The sequence below is a fragment of the Microcaecilia unicolor genome, chromosome 1 (genome assembly GCF_901765095.1).
Source record: "Microcaecilia unicolor chromosome 1, aMicUni1.1, whole genome shotgun sequence".
Classification (NCBI taxonomy): Eukaryota; Metazoa; Chordata; class Amphibia; order Gymnophiona; family Siphonopidae; genus Microcaecilia; species Microcaecilia unicolor.
This window is the reverse complement of record NC_044031.1, coordinates 663,936,730-663,960,786: the sequence shown is the minus strand read 5'-3', so window position 1 is coordinate 663,960,786 and position 24,057 is coordinate 663,936,730. Positions and strand designations below refer to the sequence as shown.

At 42.1% G+C, this 24,057-nt stretch overlaps 1 protein-coding gene and 1 long non-coding RNA gene across 2 annotated transcripts in view; one reads left to right on the top strand and one right to left on the bottom strand.

The window, feature by feature from the left end:
• The first annotated feature begins 8,894 nt into the window (after nucleotides 1-8,894).
• On the top strand, nucleotides 8,895-11,098 carry LOC115457520. The gene is made up of 2 exons (XR_003939969.1): nucleotides 8,895-8,925; nucleotides 10,117-11,098. It is a non-coding gene; the product is annotated as an uncharacterized LOC115457520 (long non-coding RNA).
• A 100-nt stretch (nucleotides 11,099-11,198) lies between these two features.
• Nucleotides 11,199-24,057, bottom strand: part of PEAK1 (pseudopodium enriched atypical kinase 1) — a 393,758-nt gene continuing 380,899 nt past the window's right edge. Inside the window, exon 7 of the mRNA XM_030186920.1 lies at nucleotides 11,199-13,249. Within this exon, the coding sequence (XP_030042780.1) occupies nucleotides 12,074-13,249 (1,176 nt within the window). The 3' untranslated portion in view covers nucleotides 11,199-12,073. The remainder of the gene's footprint in view (nucleotides 13,250-24,057) is intronic.

The following is a 24,057-nucleotide window of genomic DNA, read 5'->3' as shown; positions in this document are numbered from 1 at the left end:
CCATATGTTTGAAAATGTTCAATATAAATCTCGATTAGATTTTATTTATAATAAAAATAAAATATTTAATAATTTATTGTATTTTTAATGTAATTGTCATTATATATTGGATGACTTTGTAAACTGCTGGTCAAACTACAAAAGTTGGCAAATACAGCATAACAAAATAGTATCTTACATTGAAACACAAGAGTAAAACAGAAAACTGTGTCTTCTTTAAATGCTTTATTTTTTTTTAAATCTCAAAAAAAAAAAAAATCCTGCAGTGGATTCTGCAATAATACATTCAATAGAGCATAAAACAAAAGAACCAACTGCAGTGCACTTACTGTGCGGAAGAATACAATTCATAGAACATATCAATGTTTAGTGAAGTTTAAAGGCAGACTTCTGCTGAACTGGTGAAATAACTTCCCTTACAGAAGGGGAAAACAATAATATACTCGGATACAAGTCAGTAAACTGGATTTAAAAATGGCTTTAAGATGCCTCCGTTGTGTGCCTTGTATTTAAAATTAGGCCCAAAGTGATAGAAGACCTGAATTCCCTATAAAAGCTACCAGCTTCCATGATGGATCTTTATTGAATTAACAACTAATTGCTTTGAAGAATTTACCATAGATAAAGTTGCTTACCATTGGTAAAAGTCTTATGAAGTTAAAATATATGTTATGTTGTAACTGTGGTCAGTAAATTATAACTTTTGTGCTATTATACTGTAGATAGTATAAAGAAACAGTTAATATGTCCTGATGATATGTTCATAGTGGAAAAATACTGACTCCAAGGGAGTGCATACCAACCATTACATTTCTGGACCCTAGAGGTCAAAAGCACATATTGTCACTAGGCGTAACTACGGCTTCCTAAAATAAGCCAATAATTTTATATTATAAAATGTATCAACTCATTAACTTCATTAAATTGCCTTCTAAAAACAGGAAGATGAAGATTGTTCACTACCTGCTATACATTAACTATTGTTTTCTTAAAAGGCAATAATTTATTTCAGTCCTGTGAATTCTGAATTACAAATCTGAATTTTCATAATATATATGTGATCATTACACCCCTGGTTCTCTCCCATCTTTTGAACTCTTTTTCGTTTGTCAACACTATACTGGAATCCTGTAGCATTTAACATATGTGACCATTTCTGGGAAAACATGATTAAAGTCACGGATCCAAAATATTGAGAATGGCTGATTCTCATGTTATGGGTCCAAAAGATGTCACACGTTTGAACTCCTGTAACTTTTTTTTTGTTTTTAATTGAAGTCTTTATTAAAATTTGGGAGAATTAACAAATTACATTTAAATAACAGTCCTTCTGTAACTTTTTTTTAAATCTTTTTCACAAAAAAGGATGGGGTTTGGATTTTTGTATTGCAAATTATTTGCTCTAATAGGATTCACTTAAACCTAATTTTTTGTTTCTGGTAACTTTAGTCATGTTTTCCCAGAGATGGCCACATATAGGCCTAAAACAGATTCCCAAACATGATCCTTGCCCTGTTCTGGTTTTAAAGCTATCCACAATGAATGTTCATAATGGGGACAATTCTGTAGATCTCAACACTTGAATGGATACAAAGCTACCTGCCTTCTCCGCACCTTTTTTGTCTGTGGGCTGATGAGCAGGGCAAAGCTACAAACACACATTTTACGTTATATATAATTTCTTCCTTTATCTAAACACACCTACCCACCCATGCTTGGAGTTGCCTCTGGCTAAAAGCAGAGGAGTGGGAAGGTAGGCTCTTTCCAAATGCAGAGACAGACATACGATTAGAAATAGTTTACTGGTAACATCAAACAAATATATGACTCAACAGCTGTGTTTCGGCACCGTAGCACCTTCTTCAGGAGTCTTATGAAGGACTATGATGTTAAAATCCAGCTAAATATATAGTGCAAGTGGGACCACAGTCCACAATCCAGATCTGAGTAAGTTCTGTGAGCAGAATATGCAGTCTTTTGAGACTGCATATTCTGCTTGCAGAAGTTACTCAATCTGGATTGTGGACTGTGGTCCCACTTGCACTATATATTTAGCTGGATTTTAACATCATAGTCCTTCATAAGACTCCTGAAGAAGGTGCTACGGTGCCGAAACACAGCTGTGTTGAGTCATATATTTGTTTGATGTTACCAATAAACTATTTCTAATCGTATGTCCGTCTCTGTGTTTGGAAAGAGCCTACCTCCCCACTCCTTCTCTGTTGTTCCCATTGGACTTCTGTTGTGGGGCTCTAGTGCACCTCCACACCTCATGTGGTCTCTTCCTTTCTGGCTAAAAGCACACAGGGTCTGTAGTAGAGAATGACACGGGGACAGAGACCCATTGTAAACTCCGGTAAATCCACAGTAAAAAAAAAATTTTTTGCCACGGTTTACTGCGGGAGCAAAACTTTTTACCACCACATGGGAGAAGTAAAAACATTGCTCCCATGGTAAAAAATAAAAACTGATTACCACATGTCCGGTGTCAACTCTGTCCCTCCTTCCTTTGTTCTTCCCTCCCTGTCGCAACGCTAAGGAGATCCCCCATAGGCCTGCTCCGGGGCCTTCCCTCCTCTGCAGACTCCTGCCTTCTGATGCAACTTTCTGTTTTGTGAAACAGGAAGTTACAGCAGAAGGCAGGCACCAGAGGAGGGAAAGCCCCGGAACAGGCCTATAGGAAATCTCCTGTCATGACGGGGAGAAAGGTAAGGGAAGGAAGAACAAAGGAAGGCACAGAATACAGGCTTTTTTTTTTCTCTTTCCAAAAGTCGAGTACTCTGTTTGCAATGGAAGATGCCTAGCTTGGGGTGAGCATATCAGGCTTAGCTGTGAGGGAGAATGATAGTGAGATTCTTTCAGACTACCATTTAGGGAATGGAATGTGGGTAATAGCACCCTCTGTAGAAGGGTAAATAATGTTGGCCGTAGAGGTCAAGTTGTAAAAATATGGTAATCAATACTAAAGTAGAAATCTATTTTCTGCATCACCTTCATGAAGGATTTGTTTTTGTTGTGAACATTACAAATATATCACAAATCTACAACCTAATATCAGTGGTTTTGCTGGCAGAGGTCCCCAACCTCCACCAGCTGAAGCATTGTCCAGCACTGGTCTCTGTCTTCTCCTCAGTTTCACTAAAAGGAGAGTGCAGGACGTGAGGGGAAGACAGAGCAGGGCAGGCAACGTGGTGGCGCTGGAGAACGCTTCAGCTGGCGGGGGTTGGGGACCCCCCCCCACCAGTCAAGATATTTGCTGAGGCAATGGGTGGGGAGTGACCGGGGGGGTAGACCAAAATGTGCTCCCCCCACCTTGGGCTCTGGCCCTCTCCCACAGCGAGGTCTATCTACACCCCTGCTTAATATAGAGCTTTTATTCACCACCTGTTCCCCACACTTCCTGAACTAATTTTATTAAGAAACATCATGCCATTTAATACTTTTAAAGTTGCTTTGTCAATATGAAAATTTAATATGAACAGTTTGATATCATTAATATGAGCACTGAAGTTTTCCTCCCCTGTTTGGTAACCTCCTTCCCTTTTCTCCCCCCTCCCATGAAGAACTTCTTTAATGTATCATTTAACAATATTTCTGACTTATTCTTTTATTCAGAGAGACTTCTAAGTCTCTCTGGCTAAAAGAATGGGTCAGAAATATTGTACAGTTGTACAGAATATTCTGCAGATGGGTCAGACCTTGCGGTGAGAAGGCAGGGATGGGGACAGAGCTTGTGGGGACGAGGTGCGGGACAAACTTTGTCCCCGTGTCATTCTATAGTTTTGTAGCCAACTGGGGAGTTCCTTAGCTTATGTTTATTTATGCTTGATGAATCGCTTTTTTTTAGCAAATACATCAAAACAATGTAAAGAAATAGTTAAAAATATATGGAAAAAGGAAAGGAAAACCAAACACACCAAAGAACAATTAAAGCATAATTACTGCACTCTTTAGGCACAACTGCTTTGTGATTACAGAATCTTAGCTTAGCCTCTGTAAAAATTGTTCTAAATATGTGTATGATTCAAGAAAACTAAATTTGGTTGAGGGTCTTGAAGACTGAACTTGGGTACTAAAGGATTTCTTCCCTTTTGCTTAAATAAGAAAAACAGCACTTCTGATCCCCTTAGAAACACTACAGGGCCCTTTTACTAAGGCGCACTAACAGATTTAGCATGCGCTAAATGATAAAGACGCCCATTATGTTCCTATGGGTGTCTTATCATTTAGTTTGCGCTGTGGGGGCTTTTACTAAGCCATGGCAGCATTTTTTAGTTCGCAGTAGAAATCAGCTGGCGGTAAATACCAATATGCCCATATGAATGTAATGGGCATGTTGGCGTTTACTGACAGCTGATTTTTATCGCACCTAAGTAAAACACCCCCTAAATCTGTAAGTGTGCCTTAGTAAATGGACCCTTTAATGCACAGGAACAGCCTACAGTGTGATTGCATTATGGGGTTGTGTTTGTTATTAAACCATGTTACTGATTTTTTTTATTTTTGCAATTTTTCTCTCAGGGGTGTGGCACAGGCAGGGAGTAGGCACTGAAGTGTTAGCAAGCTAGCATGTTACACTTACCACACACTAACTGCCTAATGGACAGCAAATGCTGAACCACTTACAGTCTCCTAAATAGAAGGTGCTAAGTGCTTCTGCGTTAACCAGGATGTTAACACAAGACCTGCAATAAAAATGAGCAGGAACACCTCTTCTCTATGCAGCATAATTGCACAAAAAGAGAATCAAACTGGCTAGATTAGTAAGAAAATTAACATAGGCTTCAGTTAAAACTGGTGGCTCAGGGCAGTAGTATGTGACGATTTGGGCTTTATTCCCATCCCCTAGTACCTGCTTTCTTGTATCTCAACTACTGTACAAGGGCAATACTTTGCAGTCAGACTTGGTGCCTGAATGTTGCTGCAGTGCCTGGGCTGGCTAAGAGATTTATTAAAAAAAAAAAAAAAAAAGGGTGAAAATCCCATCTAATTCCAAATGAAGGCTCATGGTGCCTTAGCCCAGAAGAACCAAGTTCCAACTGAGATGGACAATCAAAAGAGCATAATAGATACTGCTATGAAAAATAAGGTAGAACTTCAAACAAATGTAAGGCACTGTTACTTTAATAAATTTTATGTGTGCACAGCAGAAGAGAGGGGACGCCAGGTGGTAGGCCGAATATTAATATAATTAATTTTTTAAATACTTTAAACTTTTGCTGATCTATGTTTTGCATAGATAATACCATTGAGCAAAGTAAATTCTATTCACACATGCTGTTTAGTGTTTAACATTTAAAGTTCCAGTTTTAAATTTTAAATCCAGCTTACTTCAGTCTAGCCTGGTGCTAAATTGAGCTCTTTGTTGGGTAAAACACTATTTCAGACAGTTGCTTTCAAGAAATTTGGAGGGGAGAAGAATGTGCATTTTCATTTCTCTCCTAACACAAAGGTTAGGAAGCGAAGATATACCCTGATACTGATGGCACATGGGGTACCAACTGTAAACTAGCAAAAATATACTGATTAAAGGACAAATAATTGGAATATAAAGATGAGAACTGAGCATGGATTCTGGATTAAGCTTGGTGAAAAGGTCAAGGAACCACTCAAAACCTGTCATGTTCTAAGGAGAAAACTGTGCAATACAGTTGTGCATTAATAAGTCAAAACAAATTACAAATCTAGGACATCATTTGAATCTCTGGAGAAAGAGCACCTGTTGCAGATTTGCAATGTTTCAAGGCCTTGTGAATACCAGGCATACCATGCATCTACTGAAAGTCAAAAACAGAGTTTAAAATTCTACACATACCTCACCTTCTTGTTTCTACCAGGTCTCATGTTCCAATCCAAATCTTCCTCTGATCCATATAATCTTATTGTTCTACCTAAGGTCTACTATGGAGAGGCACATCACATGAATGACTAACATGTTTAATTCCTTTGTATCAGTGGTGAACTGTGCCAATTCCTGCCACAGGAAGTTAGTTCCATTCTACGATGAACAACTAGGTTTGGATTTCTTATTAGTCATTGGGCAGTAGGTTAACTGTAGCCATTCTTGATCATGCCACTCATATGTTCTTATTCTGGAATTACCACCTTCATATTTATTTTTTTTTTAAGAGTATGATTAAAAAAAACAATTTTGCATTATAAAAGAAAATAACTATTAAAGAACATTTAACAAATACATATTTACACAATACTGATATTCTGATTTCATCTCAGTATTTCTTTTGTGATTTATTAAAAAAGTGCATGGGTGTATCACAATAAACAGGTCCAAATACAGAGCTGAGTGATCTATGCATAACTGCTGCTTTCATCATCTTAGAAGAATGAGCTGATGACTTCAGGTTTTGTAAATTATAGCAGTGGCACCAAGCCCCTCATTTTCAGGATTACATTCATAAATGAGGCTGCTTCTGCTTGCCACTCTTGGTTGATACTCTAGAGGATATGTTCAGACTTATGGAAACCTGAAATATCTGGAAGAGGAGAAACAGCATGGATGCTGAACAAGTGTGCTTGATCATGTGGGAGATCAGTGCATTAATTACAACAGGGTTAGGGTAAACTGCAGGAAAGCTCAAAGGATACATCAGCTACCAAGTGGCACTTGATTTTGGCATCTACTGCAATGGCATAGTACAGGACATGAAGTCTATCTAGCAACATTTTCAGGTGATGTATGTACGCAAAAATAATCCTAATGCAGCAAGGAAAGTGTCATCCCTTAGGGTCCTCAGAGCCCTTGGTGGTCAGGCCTGAGATGATGGTCATGAGCTAGGGGAGTGATTTACGGGGTTGGGGAGAGGAAGCAACAGGTCATTCTACTGTATAGGGTTAAAGTGGCCACCATAGTGTTTGCTTTGCTAAATTAGTATAAATACAAGCTTACAAAACCACTATCATTCACAAGATGAACAAAATCTGATGTTTTATATAAGATGAAAGTTTGGTCCAACTGATTAAAAATGTATCTTCTGTCGCTTCTCATACAGAACCTGCTGACTGTATGCCTACAGGAACAAAAAAAGTTTTAACTTCATACTGGATTTTGAAACAGGGCTAAGTGAACATTGCTCGCTAATCTATAACAAATTAAGCACGGCTGACTTTTAAGATGTGGGGTCTACAACAAAATAACTTGCCCTAGCCTTATCCCCTACTTGTGCATTTTTCTCCACCCTTCCCCTTCACTTCAGTGTGATATTCTTCCTCTCTCCCCCCCCCCCCCCCCACAACAGTAGAGCTGTACATCTTGTTTGTCTCTTCCTCTGCTGTCTTTGAAGTATGAATACACTGTGCCAAGTAAGTCCCCTATAACTATGGGACTTGCAGGATCACACTGCAGAGAAGACAGCACAAGCAGGTAGAGAAAGGGGGAGGGATTTCAGCTGGAAGACTGAGAGGAAGACAGCGCAAGAAATTGCTGATGCGTGGGGTACTCAGGCAATTATTGACTGCCCTTCCCACCATGGTACCTAGGGCATTCAAGCCCTGGATTGCCCTGGATGCTGGCAGTGAGAGGGTGCGCGGAGCAGGCGCACGCTGTTGGCTCTGCTGGTCCACTTCCCAGAGCAGAAAGTTGACGTCTGAGGGGGCAGGGGACCGTTAGAGCTGACTGCACGCATCTGCTCCACCCACTCCCTTGCTTGGAGGAGGGGGTTGTGCTCCTCCCCGGGTGCCATATAAGGAAGGTATGCCGCTGGCCATGGCTGTAAGAACATAAAACTAGACAAATGAAAAGGAATGAGTAGCTAAGCTGTACCTTAATAAGCTGTCACTAAGTACATTAAAACGACTATTTCCAAAGCACTTGGATTTACAAAGTTACGTGGAGGGGCATAATCGAACGCGAACACCTATCTCCATGGGCGTCTATGTCTGAAAACGGGTACGTGAAGAGGCGGGACAGACCGTATTTTCGAAAAAATGGACGTTTTTCAGCTGGGCATTTGTTTTTTTTAGCGATAATGGAAACTAAAAACGCCCAGCTCAAAAATGTCCTAATCCGAGCCATTTGGTTGTGGGAGGGGCCACGATTCATAGTACACTCGCCCCCCTGACATGCCAGGACACCAATTGGGCACCCTAGAGGTCAGTGCGGTGGACTTCAGACAACGCTCCCACATGCATAGAGCTCCCTTACCACGGGTGCTGAGCACCCAACCCCCCTCCCCCAAAACCCACTATCCACAAATGTACAACACTACCATAGCTCTTAGGGGTGAAGGGGCACCTACATGTGGGTACAGTGGGTTTTGGAGGCCTCCCATTTACCAGCACAAGTGTTACAGGTGGGGGGATGGGCCTGGGTCCAACTGGCTGAAGTGCACTGAGGTACCCACTAAAAGTGCTCCAGGGACCTGCATACACGCAGGCCTCTAGGACTTGTTGCTGCTATATAACATTGGCACAGCAGTTGACACCTGAAGACTAATCTCTCCGAAAACGTCCTTTATTGGAATAAGCACGCTTACTCACAGTTAACTGCAGATCAGAGGTTGTGCCCCACTGGCAAAGAGTCTCCCTGGTACTGAGATTAGCAGTAGGTCAGAGCTGGCAGAATGGTGTACAATGCCCTCTTTCAGCCATATTCAAGGTAAGAACTAAGTTCTGTAACGTGGCTAACACGTGAAAGGGATCTAAAACTGGCTTACAAAAATGGCTACTACCTCATGGACTACCGGAAACAAAACAGGGCACACTCTGACCCAGTAAGCAGGGGGAAAAGCACCATGGGAGTAGAGCCTACCAACTACCAACATCGTGAGCATTTAACACAAGCTACTGGAATCACGGAGCCCAATACCCTACACCCACGACAATGCATTGCTGATGTGACTCTGCAGTGCGCATAACAGAAAAGGTGTCACACTCACCCGAGAGCCACATCAGAACCAGGGAAAGGCTGTCACAGGATAGAACACATTCTGCTGTCATGGAGGTGGGTACGGCATTTGAGGCTGGCATACAGGCTAGAAAAAAAAGTTTTTAAAGTGGGTTTTTTTTGGTGGGAGGGGGTTAGTGACCACTGGGGGAGTCCAGGGGAGGTCATCCCCGATTCCCTCCAGTGGTCATCTGGTCAGTTGGGGCACTTTTTTGGGACCTGTTTGTGAAAAAAAAAGGGCCCAAAAAAAGTGACCCAAAATCGTGGTAAAAACGCCTTTTTCCCTCCGATTATCAGCTAAAGACGCCCATCTCTCCTTGGCTGATAACCACGCCCCAGTTCCGCCTTCACCACGCCTCCGACACGCCCCCATCAACTTTACCCGTTTCTGCGACGGATTGCAGTTGGAAACGCCCAAAATCGGCTTTCGATTATACCGATTTGGGCGCCCACGGGAGAAAGACGCCCATCTCCCGATTTTGGTCACAATATAGGTGTTTTTCTCTTTCGATTATAAGCAGGATAGTAATCTATGGAACTTTGTAAGTCTAAAGAGCTTTGAAAATGAACCCCTAAATATTACACTGAATATTGAATTACTGTAGGTAAGTATAATCAGGTTCATGAAGAAGTAAGAATGGTTTTACATGTATGTATCAATATAGAGAAAAGTCAGTAGGAATGTACTAGGGTAGGAGTAGCCAGTGTTTAAGCAATGTTGTTAAGACGTCCTGGGGTGGGGAGTTGTTTTCTATAATCCGAAGCACAGGGTATAGAGTGAGGGAATCAAATAGCACAGGATTAAGGCAGTGCCCTTTCACTTATATTTTTATCCAATCTGCAGAACTAAAAAAAAAAAAAAACCACAACTCATTCCTGTGCAGTGTTTCAAGTTTTTACAGGACGAGCTCATCCTAGATAAAGCTGAGTATTTGTACATTTCAGTCATCTAATCACTACATTCTTTGTATAGGTTTTCAGGGAAGCTGCCATGTTGAAAGTAGCCTTACAAAAGTCACTTTCCAAACAGGACACATTTATGACATTCTTGGTAGCAAAAGCGAGTGTAAAGTGCTCCAGATTTTGCCTTAGTTTGCAAATAGTAGAGAGACTTTTTGATTTGCTTATAAGCCACTTTGTATGCCAAGAGTTTCCACAGCAATCCTGTCAAGTGTTTAGGATCTCCATGATAAATATGAATGAGAAATTTACAGATCTTATGCATATTCATGGTGGATATTCTGGTTGTGAGGGCTCCAGGAGAGATCTGGAATGCCCTGTTGTATGCACATACTGTGGTATTATACAGTTGCATTTCACAGAGGGTCAGTGCAAACACCTGCTGCCTTTTTGCAGAAATACAAAGCTCTATCATCAGCAGTAAGGGTAGTGCATGGATTCTTCCCTAAAAGTAAAATAGTGATGAAAGATTAAGCAATCTGAATCTCTTAATGGTGGGGGCAGCTGCATTATGGCAAAGGAGCAAAGAAGAGAGGTCCAGTATTTAAAGATTAGCTACCACTATGGCATTTATTTTTGTTGCAGCCTGTCATAAGGCAGTCAAACTATTTAAAAGCAAAGACGACTGTACATTTAAACACCACTGCTTCAGCTTTATCTTCACATTAAGGCACTCAGATTGGGGACCGCACAATATCAACTTATTCACACTTTATACGGATTTACTTTGCAATCAGAGGTATGGTTGTGGTCAAACCTCACCACACGTTAATGTTTTACTGCATAAATTCAGAGAAAAACAGCACCACCAGCATTACAGTACATCAGCTCTCTCTCTGGGCTTTTAATTTTCCTTTATAGATATATTCTATATTATAAACTTCTCATTAATGTTATCTTCCTGTGAGGCCTCCTGAGTAAGTGACAAATACATTTCAGAAATAAAATTTTTCTTTAAAAGGCCATGCCTATCTTCTATCTATCTATAGAGAGAGAGAGAGAGAGAGAGAGATTTTAAAAATTACTGCGCAGTTAACACTATGGTATTTGGATGAAGGTAATGAACCTAGTTGTTTGTAACACCATTGTGCTGGTATGTGTTCTGGTTGCTTCAATATCCACAGGGGATATCTGTGTGTTCTCACATAGCTGGGGGTCTTTGGAAGCATATACTGTAGATTTAAAATAAAAAGTGGTGATTTTCTTTCAGTATTAAATGTAAACCTATTTCTCACACTTCTCACAATAAAACAAAAAAAAAAATTGAAAATTTCACTTAATAAGCACATGAGTCAGTGTGCATTTATGTGCTAGAGTGGGAGGAAAAGAATACAGACTTGCCGGCCTAGCTTTAGGGTAAAAATATTTCACGTTAACTTTAAACACTATAATATACATAATGTTTAAAAATGAATAAAAATACAAAACACAAGAATTGCACATATATCCATAGGAGTGAAGGCTCAATGATGAAGGCTGCTGGCATTCCTGAACACCCATTTTTCATCTTCTCTATCCATGGATTTAAGAATGGATTCAAAGCAGTGCCAAACAAAACAAAGATGCCTTCTGTCTGATAACAAGTCAGTCTTCCTTGACACATTCTTCTTCCTTCTCCATCCTGCTTGAACAGTCAGTGCAAGCGCCAAAACAGATGAGGAGGCAGGTACTTGGGTGTCTCTCTGAAATTTGTTCAATGTCAGCAGGGTTGGGAAATATCTAATGGAAACCAAAGTATCATCCCAATGTTGTTTATTTCTCTAAGGAATGGGCCCACCTGGAAGGGGTTTGTGGAACTTAGGTAAAATGAAAGGGTGGGGTGAATCATCTTTCAAAATTAAACCTGACTGGGCAGTAGTGACACATGGCTAAATTATGATGTGAGAGTCAATATAAAAAAAAAGGGCACTGCAAAATTCAGCCCCTTCACATCATTACTTTTAACCTGTATTACCTGTTTTCTGTACCCATGACAAAAATATTCCCAGAACGTAGTTTCCCTAGTAGAATGCCTGCTCTGAAACAGTGGAATATTTTGGGCTTAAAATGTCACGTTGCCAATTCAAAGAGATAATTATTTTTAAAAAGCCCCCTCTACAAATTAATCTCTCTTCTCATTCTTTTCAGCATTTCTTCTGACAGAACTTTGAAAAGGGGCATAGGGAACATGTGTGGGGAAAATATAGTAGCAACAACTTGTGCTAACATGGCTTAACGCTGCTGCATAATTTTCACAATGCGACCGAGTATGTCTGGGGTGGCAAATGCCAGATACTGAGAGCACAGCCAGTCTTCTAGGCTGATCCCATTCTCCCTGTCCAAGGACCGCTCTGCAAATTTGATCATTAGCAGCGTCCGTTTGATGTCCAACCAGTTCTGCAGCATTGTATCCTTTTGTTCAGGGGTGGAGGCTGAAATTAGAGTCTGGAATAAATCCTCACGTGGCCCCCATAGCAAACAGCGCAAGACTCCCTTGGCATCCGAGATCAAGATGCGCTCTGACGGATTGGGGTTCAGGAGGCAGTTGGCCAGTAGCTGGAGCCCTTGAGAGTACAGTGAGCGATTAGGGATGGGTGGCAGGTCAGTGCAGGTGTATTCTTTCTCTTTCAGATCTGGATTCTCTTCAAATGGATTGGGCAAGTGCAACATTTCATAAATGAGGATGCCTGTCTGGAATTCATCACATTTTTTGTACTGAGTGGCAGTAATGATCTCTGGTGCCAAGCGTGACTGGTCACGTAGGACCTCTGGATCCACCATGTGACTCTTCTGCTTGGCTTGGGAGAAATTGCTTACTATCAGCCTAGCTGGACAAGGTATACTGGGGTTGGGTTCTATGGGCTCAAAGTTCAACACTCCAGTTCGAAGCTGGCAGTGAACCAGCAAAAGGTTCTCCAATCGTAGGTCACAGTGTGTGACATGGTATGGTTTCAAGTGTTCCAATCCCGAGCACAACTGCAACAGGAGGAGGCACACCTGCCTCTCATACAAATCTGGGTTCTTGGTGTGTCGGCTTATAGATTCTTGCACAAAATCAGCCACTGTTTGATAAGGGACCTCTCTTGTAATGACCACAACACGACTACGCTGTTTGCTCATGGTCCCCTGGCTGCTGGCGGTGTCTTTACTTGCAGCCTCCATGTTGGGTGACACTGCTTTGCTTTTATCCTTGTCTGATGCTTCTTTTGCTTCGTCTCCATCTTCATCATCATCTTCTTCTTCCTCTTCCTCCATATTGGGATTCTCCCAAGGAAGCAAACGAACAGGCACATCAGCTAGGAAGTGCCCACAGTCCTGCTGGATATTAAAATTAACTGCCAGGCTTTGACGTACTGCCAGGCTGTGGTAATACTGCTGCTGGGATTCCTTTGCTTTACTTTTACAAATCTGAAAAATATAAAAAGGTTCAAATAAATACATTTACATATTCACTGGAAAAGAAGTCTACCATCAATTTTCAGTTCAGGTATTAGTTTTTGGATTCTGGAAACCAAGGCTCATTTTTCATCATAAGTTCTAATGAAACTGTGTGAGCCTCCAACTCAGCCTTGGATGCACAACTGATCTGGTTTTCAGAAAATCCACAATGAATATATGCATGAGAGATTTTTGCACACATTGCTGATCTGGTGTATGTAAATCTGTCTTATGAACATACTCATTGCGTATTTCCTGTGAGCCAGACTGGTTAGAAGTGCCTCCAACAATGGGTTGGGATATAGTGACTTAGGGGACAAGAGCTGAATGTCAATAGGGATTTATCTATTCCAGTCAGAAGTGATGAGGAGAAGACAAGCTCATGGGAAGGAGGAAGGCTTATCAATCAAACTATGTGGAGCTAAGAAAGCCAAAGGGACAGATGACTTGCTATTCCATGAGCACAGTTGCTGATGCATATTTCTATAGGACAACACAGGTGTATATCTATCAAATAAGGAGTGATGATGACAGCAGCATGCAAAATAAAACCTTTAATTATCAACAAAAGCTACTCATCTACTCCCTGCCATTTCTGTAACAGCAACAACCAAAATGTTCAGGCCAGTTAAACTGCTGGCTATACAAAAACAATTTTGGATTTATACCATTTCTGGACAACTGACAAAAATCAATTAAAGCTCCAATGTCCTGAAACAAAGCATTAAGGAGTTTGGTGGTGGGGACATTCTGAACGCAAATTAAGTACGAATCCAACTGCTGATTGCCACAAACTTCTGTATACTGAAGAAGAGATTAGCACAGTAGGACACTGAATATCCGAACGCCGATCATCTGGATGACCAATTATCCAGATTGGCATCACCCCCCCCCCCCCATCTAATCTCCATTTTCCACAGATAGTTGAAAAACTAAAATTGCTCACCAGGATGTGGAACCGTCCAGAGGTGGATAAACAGAAGCCCCCATGAAGCTCCACTGTATTGAGAGTGCCTGCATGTCATGCATGATTATATATAAGTGCATCAATATGAGGCTCACGCAACTCAGTGGAGCTTCGCGGGGTCTTCTTTCTATCAACTCCAGACACTGCTGTATCCTTCTGATGAGCAGTTTTAATATTCCAAAGTTTTTTTTCCCCAATTATCCGGACCACTTCCCCTGCAGAAGATAGTCCGGATAATCAGCATTGTACTGTACTGCAACTTTCCTTCCCCAACCCCTATTTTTACAGTCATTTACATGCAAAGGAGAAGTGCAGAAAAGCAGAGGAACCAAATAAAGGGGAGCATTTCAAAGACAATGACGTTGAACCTAAACCACACTTTTGAAGTCTCTGCAACATACAGAAGGATTGGAAAAGGGAAGCCACAAGATAATAGCAAACTAAGTCAATGTAACTTAGTACGAAGAATCTGAAACATTATTTAGATACATTCTTAATTTTCATGCATATCTGGCCACTTGGTAAGGAGTATGTTGGTATTCAGAGACAGTGCAAGGGTGGTGGGCAGTTTGGTAACCCCTTCAGCTTTTCTCCTTCCCTCAATTAACTTTCAGGCCCTCCCCCCCCCCCAAGATTTTGATAATTAAACTCACTAATCATGACGATCACACAGACACCTCAGAAAAACTGCAGGATACAGTAGGTGCTGATGGATCTTTGAGGTTTTTTTTTTTTTTTTGCCTGCTGCAGCTTTTTGTTGCCCTCAAGAAGATGCTACCCTAGTCTTGCCTTACGGTTGCACCGGCCCTGCTGACATTTGTGTGCATGTGTTGTTTTTGAAGGGGGAGGGAATCAGGATACAAACTCATTCCTCTCAGGATAACATGCCACTATTTTATATACTCAGAATTTCCATTCAGCGCCAATGTGGGCTGGCACACTTCCTTCTCCTACAAAGGCAGGTTGGTCTTTTAGCAATGGCACTTTCAGAGCTTGTACAATCTGCATACCACCACCCCTTTGTCTTTTCACCCATCAGATGAGTCAAAAGAGTTTTGTATTTACAACAGTACACAAACAATAGAGTTAAGGATTTAATAATACTGTACACACCTTGTAAACACCCAATAAGATTACTTCTGGTGCCAAGGAATAACTGGTCTGACTAGCTGTGCCCCCTGAAGCTGATCAGACAGGTTGCAATAAGATCTGGATTACCCTTACCCTTCTAATCTGTAGGAAATGAGCCTTCTAATAATTACCACAACCAGGCCAAGGCAATTAAATCTGAAATTACATGATGGAGAGTTGCACTTTAGTGCTCTTATAGAGAGACCAAAGTTAATCTTTATAAGCTGAATAGGTGTAGGCATCTGTTTGCTGGAAGATTCAGAAAACAAAATGCACTGTTAGTAAAAGCAAGAGATTTCAAAACCACAAATGTTCTCCTGGGCTTCCAGTCTCAGTGTAGCGGGGAACATGACTTGCATCATATGCTTTAGAACCCCCAGTCTTGAGAAAAGTTCTGCATAAAGCCCTCGATGTAGTAATTTGCTAACTTCTGGGCAGGGCCGGTCTTAGCAAGTGCGGGGCCCTATGCAGACCAATTTGGTGGGGCCCCATCCTAGCCCCACCCCCATCCTAGCCCCACCCTACCGTAGCCCCGCCCCCACCCTAGCTCCACCCCATTGATAAAATTATTCCATTTTTAGAACATATTTATGAAATTTCAAATAAAGACAAATGAAGCTAAACTTGTACAAAAAACTGATTGAAATAATAAGCACAATGCTATCATGAAACCTCCCCAGAAATTATTCAGTTCAAGTCCACTACAATTAGTAGTTCCAATTCTCATAACAAAGGAGAATAAAGGAAAAATATTAAGAAAAGATTCAGTACTTTCAAATTCCCCTATTACTCTGTAACCCATATATGCAATAAAATAAAAATGAAATGAAAAGATATACAATAAAATTAAGTGATATGTAAAATATAATGTACAATATAAAAACATATAGACCACCAAGGTATTAAAATTGTTTTAAAATATATACCACAACTCTCTGACTCAAGAAGACTCCGACTCTGTCATCCATAATTGTCTGACAACACACAGAAAAAAAAAGTGAAAAAAAAAGTTACAATTAATACCTTATACACCAATATACCAGCCATACGGAAAAGCAGATTATCAACAATATGAAGCTAGCAAGGGATCATAATATCACAATTCTCATGTAGAGCCACAAAACACCCTTTTAGAGAGAGTGTGTCATGATTTAGGCTCTACACCCTTTCCGATGTTTGGTGCCACCTTAGTAAGGCCAACACACAATCTCTCCACTGCAAAACACTATACACAAACGTGTGCAAAAACACACTCATAACCTTAACAAACCATAAACAGCACTAATTCCAAGGACAGGACGAGCTACAACCTTATGCGTGGCGTGGAAAGGCAACTGTAATTACACCGGGCTCTAAAACACTAGTGCACAACCTAGTGAAAAAAAAACAAACAAAAAGGGCTGCAAACTATACGCTAGCAGAATACTGCACCTTCCTTGATCACACCTGAAAAACACATGAATGCAAAATACTGAACTGGAAAGTTACCTCAAGAAGTCAGACTCAGTATGTAGCAATACTACAAAAATTAAAACTTACATGAAAAATATCACAGATGCACATTTCCAAAAACTAACATATTCCAATTAATAAATCCTGAATAAAATAGTTTTTTCTACCTTTGTTGTCTGGTGACTGTTTTTTTGATCATGTTGGCTCAGTATCCGATTGTGCTGCTATCTCTGTCCTCTTAACTCCGTTTCCAGGGCTTCCTTTCCATTTATTTCTTTACTTTCCGCCTTTCTTCTTCATTTCTTGCCCTACATCCGTAAGTAAAAGCTGGGTCCTCCACAGACTTGACTGTCCAGTGGATCCAGCTTCTGCCTATTTTCTATATCCATGTGCACTTTTTCTCCTCTCTTCCTTTTCCCTCACCTCATCTCCTTCCTCACTCTTCCCTCGCCTCCATCCATGTCCAGCATTTCATCTCTCTCCTCCATCCACCCATGTCCAGCGACCCTCCTGTCCCCCCTGCCATCCATCTATGTCCAGCAACCCCCCTGTCCCCTCTGTCCTCCCCTGCCATCCATCTATGTCCAGAGACCCCCCTCCCCTCCATCCACCCATGTCCAGCGACCCTCCTATGCCCCCTGCCCTCCCCTGCCATCCACCTATGTCCAGAAACCCCCTCCCATCCACTCATGTCCAGCGACCCTCCTGTCCCCCCTGCCATCCATGTCCAGCAACCCCCCCTGTCCCCTATGCCCTCCCCTGCCATCCACCCATGTCCAGCGACCCTCCTGTGCCCCCTGCCCTCCCCTGCCATCCACCTATGTCCAGAAACCCCCTCCCCTGCCATTCACCCATGTCCAGCAACCCTCCTGTGCCCCCTGCCCTCCACCTATGTCCAGAACCCCCCTCCCCTGCCATCCACCCATGTCCAGCGACCCTCCTGTCCCCCCTGCCATCCATGTCCAGCAACCCCCCTGTCCCCTATGCCCTCCCCTGCCATCCACCCATGTCCAGTGACCCTCCTGTGTCCCCTGCCCTCCCCCTATGTCCAGAAGCCCTCCTCCCCTCCTGCCCCCCTTGCCAACTGCCATCCACCTATGTCCAGTAACCCCCCCGTCCCCCCTGCCCTCCACCCATGTCCCGCGACGCGAGTCTCCTCGTTCCCCTGCTGCTCCCCCTCCCTCCAGCCACCTGAGACATCTCCCGTCTGACCCCCCCTCCCCGACCCGCCAAACGACCCTCTTCTGTCGCCCGCACCTCACCTGACCCAGCATTTAAAAAAAACCTCCAAGCGGCGGTGCCGGTGCCTCGCGTCTGAGAAAAGAAAACTCGCTTCGTCGTTGGCCGGCCTTCCCTCAAGTCCCGCCCTTTCTAAAATAGGGCTGCTCGTATATGAGTCTGGAAAACTAGTAAATCTTTCTGGAATTGCTTAGAGATAAGACAAATATACTAAATATCATACCTACAGGAAGCTGACAAAGCTGAGAGTTTAAAACAGACTAAAGTTTCAAGATTCCAATCATTTACACTAGAGGCATGCACATAGAAGTGCATAAACTGCCCGCAGTCCAGCAAACCTTGCACGTAGTTTTAAGTTGTGAGGTATGCAGTCATAAAACCAAGGCCAAATTACGTGAGGAGTCCAAAGCAAAATTAGCCACAAAAATCTGCATCTAATATTTTGTACAATTCTAATTTTGCCTCCCCTGACTTAATACCACCTTAGGAATGCTTACAAACTGACATGAGTAAGAGTACATGCACTGACATAACTGCATACTTTTATCCATGTACAGTGTGGTCAATAACTGAAAAACTTGTTTTTGTGGCTTGTAGGGGTATGTCCCTGTGTCTCCCTTGTGGGTCTTGGCCTATACAAGCCTATGACAGAAGATGGCTGCTGCAAACCTCTGACCTGCACATTTCTGTGTCAGAGTCAGCTTCAGTTTGTGGAAAATCACTGACAGGCTTGCTGAAGCCAAGGACACTCTGTGCTCCAATTATTCCCCTTCTATCTCGGAGATGATGAGAAGGGAGGCATGCATGGTACCAGAAGTTACCATTTCCAAGGTCAAAAAGAAAAAACAAGAGGATAATTGGTATCACCTGACCGAGAGGCGCTGAAAGAGTGGGAAGAGTTGGGGAGTTAGTGAGTCGGAATCCTTGGAAGAAGGTGGAGGTGGAAAGAAGACCAGTGACCTAAGAAGGTCCACCAACTGATGAACTGTGTATCTGGAAGAGTACTGTGTGATTCAGCTACCTACAAGGTGTGACCTGTGCCTTTGCTGACTGCTGCAGAGTGCCTGTCGTGGCTCTGACGAAGACTCGCTGATCTCTCAGCTTGAGTCTGGGAAGTAACCTGTGCTACTCCTGAGAGGCATCCCCGGAGGTTGCCTGGTGAGAGACACAGTGATCTATCTCCTATTAGTCTGGGTTAGCGAGTGGTGATTACCTGAGCATAAGGCTGGTGTTAGTCATAACCTTGGTCGGGAAAGAAGCTGCTAATTACCATACTACCTCGTAACATAGTTATTGCATTCTAATCAGTTGTGCAAGTTTACCTAGCAACCAGTAAGAAATGTGTGTAGTGTTAGAATATAGTTGTAAGAATTACTACCAGTATTTTTGTTCAGCCAAGCTTTGCCAAATTTCTATTTTGTATATTTTTTTTATTTTATATTATCCATAATAAAGCTAATATATATATCAGCCTGATTTCTCAGCTCTCTCTCTGACCGAAATAGTGGCATGTAGGGCCATAGCCAAGGTTTCCCCCCTTCCCCTAGACAGAGAACAGAATATTTTGCTTGCAGATAGTTCTGTTGGGAAACCTTGTTTCAGGTAATTTATTATCTGGGAAATCCGCCTACAGGCTACAGTAAAAGAGAATTTTGGCCAGAAAAATGATGTTCATTGTCCTTACATGGCCCAAAACTACCAATTTTGGTGCACTTTCCATGCAAGTACAATGGAGGAAATTTATTTATACCCCATTTGTACCCCACATTTTCCCACCTATTTGCAGGCTCAATGTGGCTTACATAGTACCGTGAGGTGTTAGCCACCTCCGGTGATGAAGCAAATACAGAGTGATGTTGTTATAGTCACATTAGAGAATCGTGAGAAGAAGAGCAATATATTGTTCATTGCAAGTTTTGGTTTTGTTGTGTTGCTGAGTTCAGGCACTTAAGTTGGATCAGTAGGGTATGCCTTTTCGAACACATTGGTCTTTAGTTATTTCCGGAAGTTGAGGTGATCCTGTGTTGTCTTTATGGCTTTCGGTAATGCGTTCCATAGTTGTGTGCTTATATAGGAGAAGCTGGATCCGTAAATTGATTTGTACTCGAGTCCCTTGCAGCTACGGTGGTGAAAATTTAGGTATGTTCGTGATGTTCTAATTGTGTTTCTGGTTGGTATGTCTATGAGATCAGCCATATAACTCGGCCATAGATAATCTTGTGGACCAGGGTGCAGATTTTGAAAGTAATACGTTCTTTGATTGGGAGCCAGTGCAGTTTTTCTCGTAGGGGTTTGGCGCTGTCGAATTGCGATTTTCCAAATATAAGCCTGGCTGATGTGTTTTGAGCAGTCTGTAGTTTATCAGTAATTCTTTACATCCCGCATAAAGTCCATTGCAATAGTCAGCATAGCGTAATACCATTGATTGTATCAGGTTGCGGAAAGTTGCTCTTGGGAAGAATGGTTTCACGCGTTTAAGTTTCCACATTGAGTGGAACATTTTCTTGATTGTAGAGTTAACTTGGGTCTCGAGTGTAAGGTTTCGGTCAAAGGTGACACCAAGGATTTTCTGGCTATCTGAAATGGAAAGGGCGTAGTCCGGGGTGACTAAGTTTGTGGGTATATTCGTGTGTATTGGGATGAAAGGATGAGGCAGTGTTTTTTTTCTGTATTGAGTTTTAGTTGGAATGTGTTTGCCCATGAGCTCATGATGTGGAAGCTGAGGTTAATTTCATTGGTGATTTTTGTCAGATCATGTTTGAAAGGGATGTATATTGTGACATTGTCTGCATAGATGAATGGGTTAAGGCCTTGAGTGGATAAGGACTTGACTAATGGGGTCATCAATAGGTTGAAAAGGATCAGTGACAGTGGTGATCCTTGAGGTACTCCGCAATCTGCCTTCCAGGGTGATGATATAGTAGAGTTCACTTTCACTTGGTAAGTTCTGGTGGTTAGGAAACCCTTAATCCAACTAAGTATGGTTCCGCCAATCCCGAAGTAGTCTAGGAGTCTGAGCAGTATACTATGGTTCACCATGTCGAATGCACTGGACATATCAAATTGAAGGAGAAGCATACTTTTTTTTTTTTTAATTTATATGAAGTCTTTATTGAAAAAATAAGAACAATTGTCCAACAAAACATAACAGGAATGGATCTTGTATGTTACATATAATATCATACCACATAGCATAAGCAACACTCTAATCAGTGCAAAACACACAAACCCCACGAGAAGCATACTTTTGTCTGTTGCTATTTCCTGTTTGAATTTGGCCAGGAGGGTGGTTAGCACTGTTTCGGTGCTGTGGCGGGGGCGGAATCCTGATTGTGATTCATGTAGTATTGAGAATTTGTGTATGTAGTCGGTCAGTTGTTTGGTTACCATACTTTCCATCACCTTGACTGCTAGTGGGATAGATGCTACTGGGCGGTAATTGGTGATGTCATTTGTTTTCTTTTTGGTATCTTTTGGTAAGGGGGTGAGTAGAATGTTGCCGTTCTCCTTTGGGAAGAGGCCTTGTTGGAGCATGAAGTTTACGTGGGATGTGATATCTGTTATGAAGCGAGTGGGGGACAGATTTTAAAAGGTGACTGGGGCAGGTGTCCAGTTTGCAGTGAGTGCCGGTGGCTCTGTTAAATGCCTGAGCCATTGTTTTGGTAGTAAGGGGAGCGAATTTTGACCAGATACAATCCGCTGGGAATTCTCCTAAGGTTGGGTCTAAGTCATTGATGAAATTTTTGATATTGGCAATGTTTTGAGGAAGACTGTTTCATACCGTAATTTTACAATTTTTTCATTGAAGGGACTATCTTTCTTCTATGTTTGTGCAGCGCTGCGTACGCCTTGTAGCGCTATAGAAATGCTAAATAGCAGTAGTAGTAGTAGTGGTGAACGGGGTGGTGTCCAGTAGTTTATGTACGAGTTGGTACAGTTTTTTTGTGTCGTTGTGATCTGGTCCTATTTTGGTTTTGTAGTATGACCTTTTGGCTTGTCTTATTGCGTATTTATATTTTCTATGTATTTGCTTCCAAGCATTGAGTGTGTGATCATCTTTTATTTTTTTCCATGCTCGTTCGAACTTTATGGTTTGTGTTTTTATTTTTTTCAGTTCATCGTTGAACCATGGTACTGGATTGTGTCTGTGTGAGGTTCTTATTCGTAAGGGTGCCAGGTCATCTAAAATGTTTCTACATCTTTCGTCCCATTCAGAAAGGAAGTTTATGGCGTCCGTCTGTGCTGTCCAGTCATTATTATATATATGTTGCCAGAATGTGTTCAGGTCTATTTAGCCTCTTGTAGTGTAGGTTTCTTGTTCTTGGGTGCGATATGAACCTTTTTTCCACCATTTTAGGGATAGGTTTAGTTTGTAGTGGTCGGTCCAAAGTGTTTCTGTCCATTTAATATCTGTTATTATCAGGTTCTGGTCAGTGGACAGTTTGCGTGAGAACAGGTCAAGTGTGTGTCCTTTAACGTGGTTGCCTGTATGTGTGGCCATTTAAGATCCCATGAGTGGAGGAATTCCTTGCATTCACTTGCGTTGGTAGAGTTTTCTAGGTGAAGGTTGATGTCTCCTAAAACTAGTATATTAGAGCTAGTTACACAAGTGTTTGAGATAAAATCCATGAAGCTTGACTGGCTTTCGTTCCAGTTACCTGGCGGTCTGTAAAACAAGACACAGTTCAGATAGTCAAGCAGGGATTTGTTGTGGATTCTAATTGCGGCGATTTCGAGTTGGGGTGTTATGGACTTGGCTGTGGTTTCAGTGATGAAGTGAGAGCGGTAGATTAGGCCTATGCCTCCACCTCTCTTGTCCTTTCTGGTCCAGTGAGTGATTTTGTATCCTGGTGAGGTGTGGAGTTAATATTCAGCTTTTTGTGGATTTGTAGAATGGGTATGATATTGATTGGTGTGAGTGGGATGGATAGTGTTAGGTGGATCAATAATAGAGAATGGATTGCTAGGAAAAGTTTGACTGTATTCATTTTGGTGTCAGTTTGGAGGTAGGTAAATACTCGCAATTAGATGATCGAGGGGTGATGTCCAAGGTGCTAAGGCTCTATAGTCCTGTGCACCGGGCTGTTGGTTGGAGTAAAGTCTAGGGGACCCTAAGAGACTTTATTAGTCAAAGGTCCTGTTCCAGGAATTTATGAAGTCCCTCCACATCAAATCATTGCTGGTCTCAGGCTCCCTTAACCAGATCCACATGCAAGGGGTGTGAAGGGAAAATCTCTGATCCTTTGCTCTGTGAGGGATGGTGAGGCCTTTGTCTTCAGATCCTGGTGGAGGGGATCTTGTCCGTTTTTCTCACTTTGGTGCTGCGGGGCTATGTGAGCTGGTCTCGGCGTCATAGGTCCCTCGTATCTCAGCCGGTAATTATGTTAAAATTACACCACTTTTTAAATTTAATTCATCTTTAGCATAGATTTTTAACTACAGCCCTACAGGTAAAAAGCAAAGTTGCTTATAGGTAATAGATGTGGGGAGGGAGAGGGAGGAGGGAAGGGAACTTCTTGTATGGCTGTTGTGGTATGGTGAGAATGAGAAAGGACTGGGGGGGGGGGGGGGGGGGGTAGGCCGAATAAGGCGGAAGAGGGACCCACATCGGGCTGAGAGGGTGGAGGCTGGGACACTCTCGGTGCATATTGCAGGGAAAAAGATATGCAGTGGAGTGGTACAATACAGAAAGAGGTGTGACATGACAACCTTACAGATAATAACATGGAATGTGGGGGGTATATCCTCTCTGATCAAGAGACAGAAAATATGAAAAACACTGAATGATAAGAAAGTGTCCATAGCATTTTTGCAAGAAACACATCTCACACGGGAAGAACACAAAAAGCTGAAAACCTGGTGGGTGGGGGAATTGTATGAAGCATCAGCGGTCAAAAAAAAGGGAGGAGTAGTGATTCTAATTAGGAAAAATATTAATGTGGAGGTCAAAAGAATGGTGGCAGACCCAGGGGGGAGGTATGTCCTCACA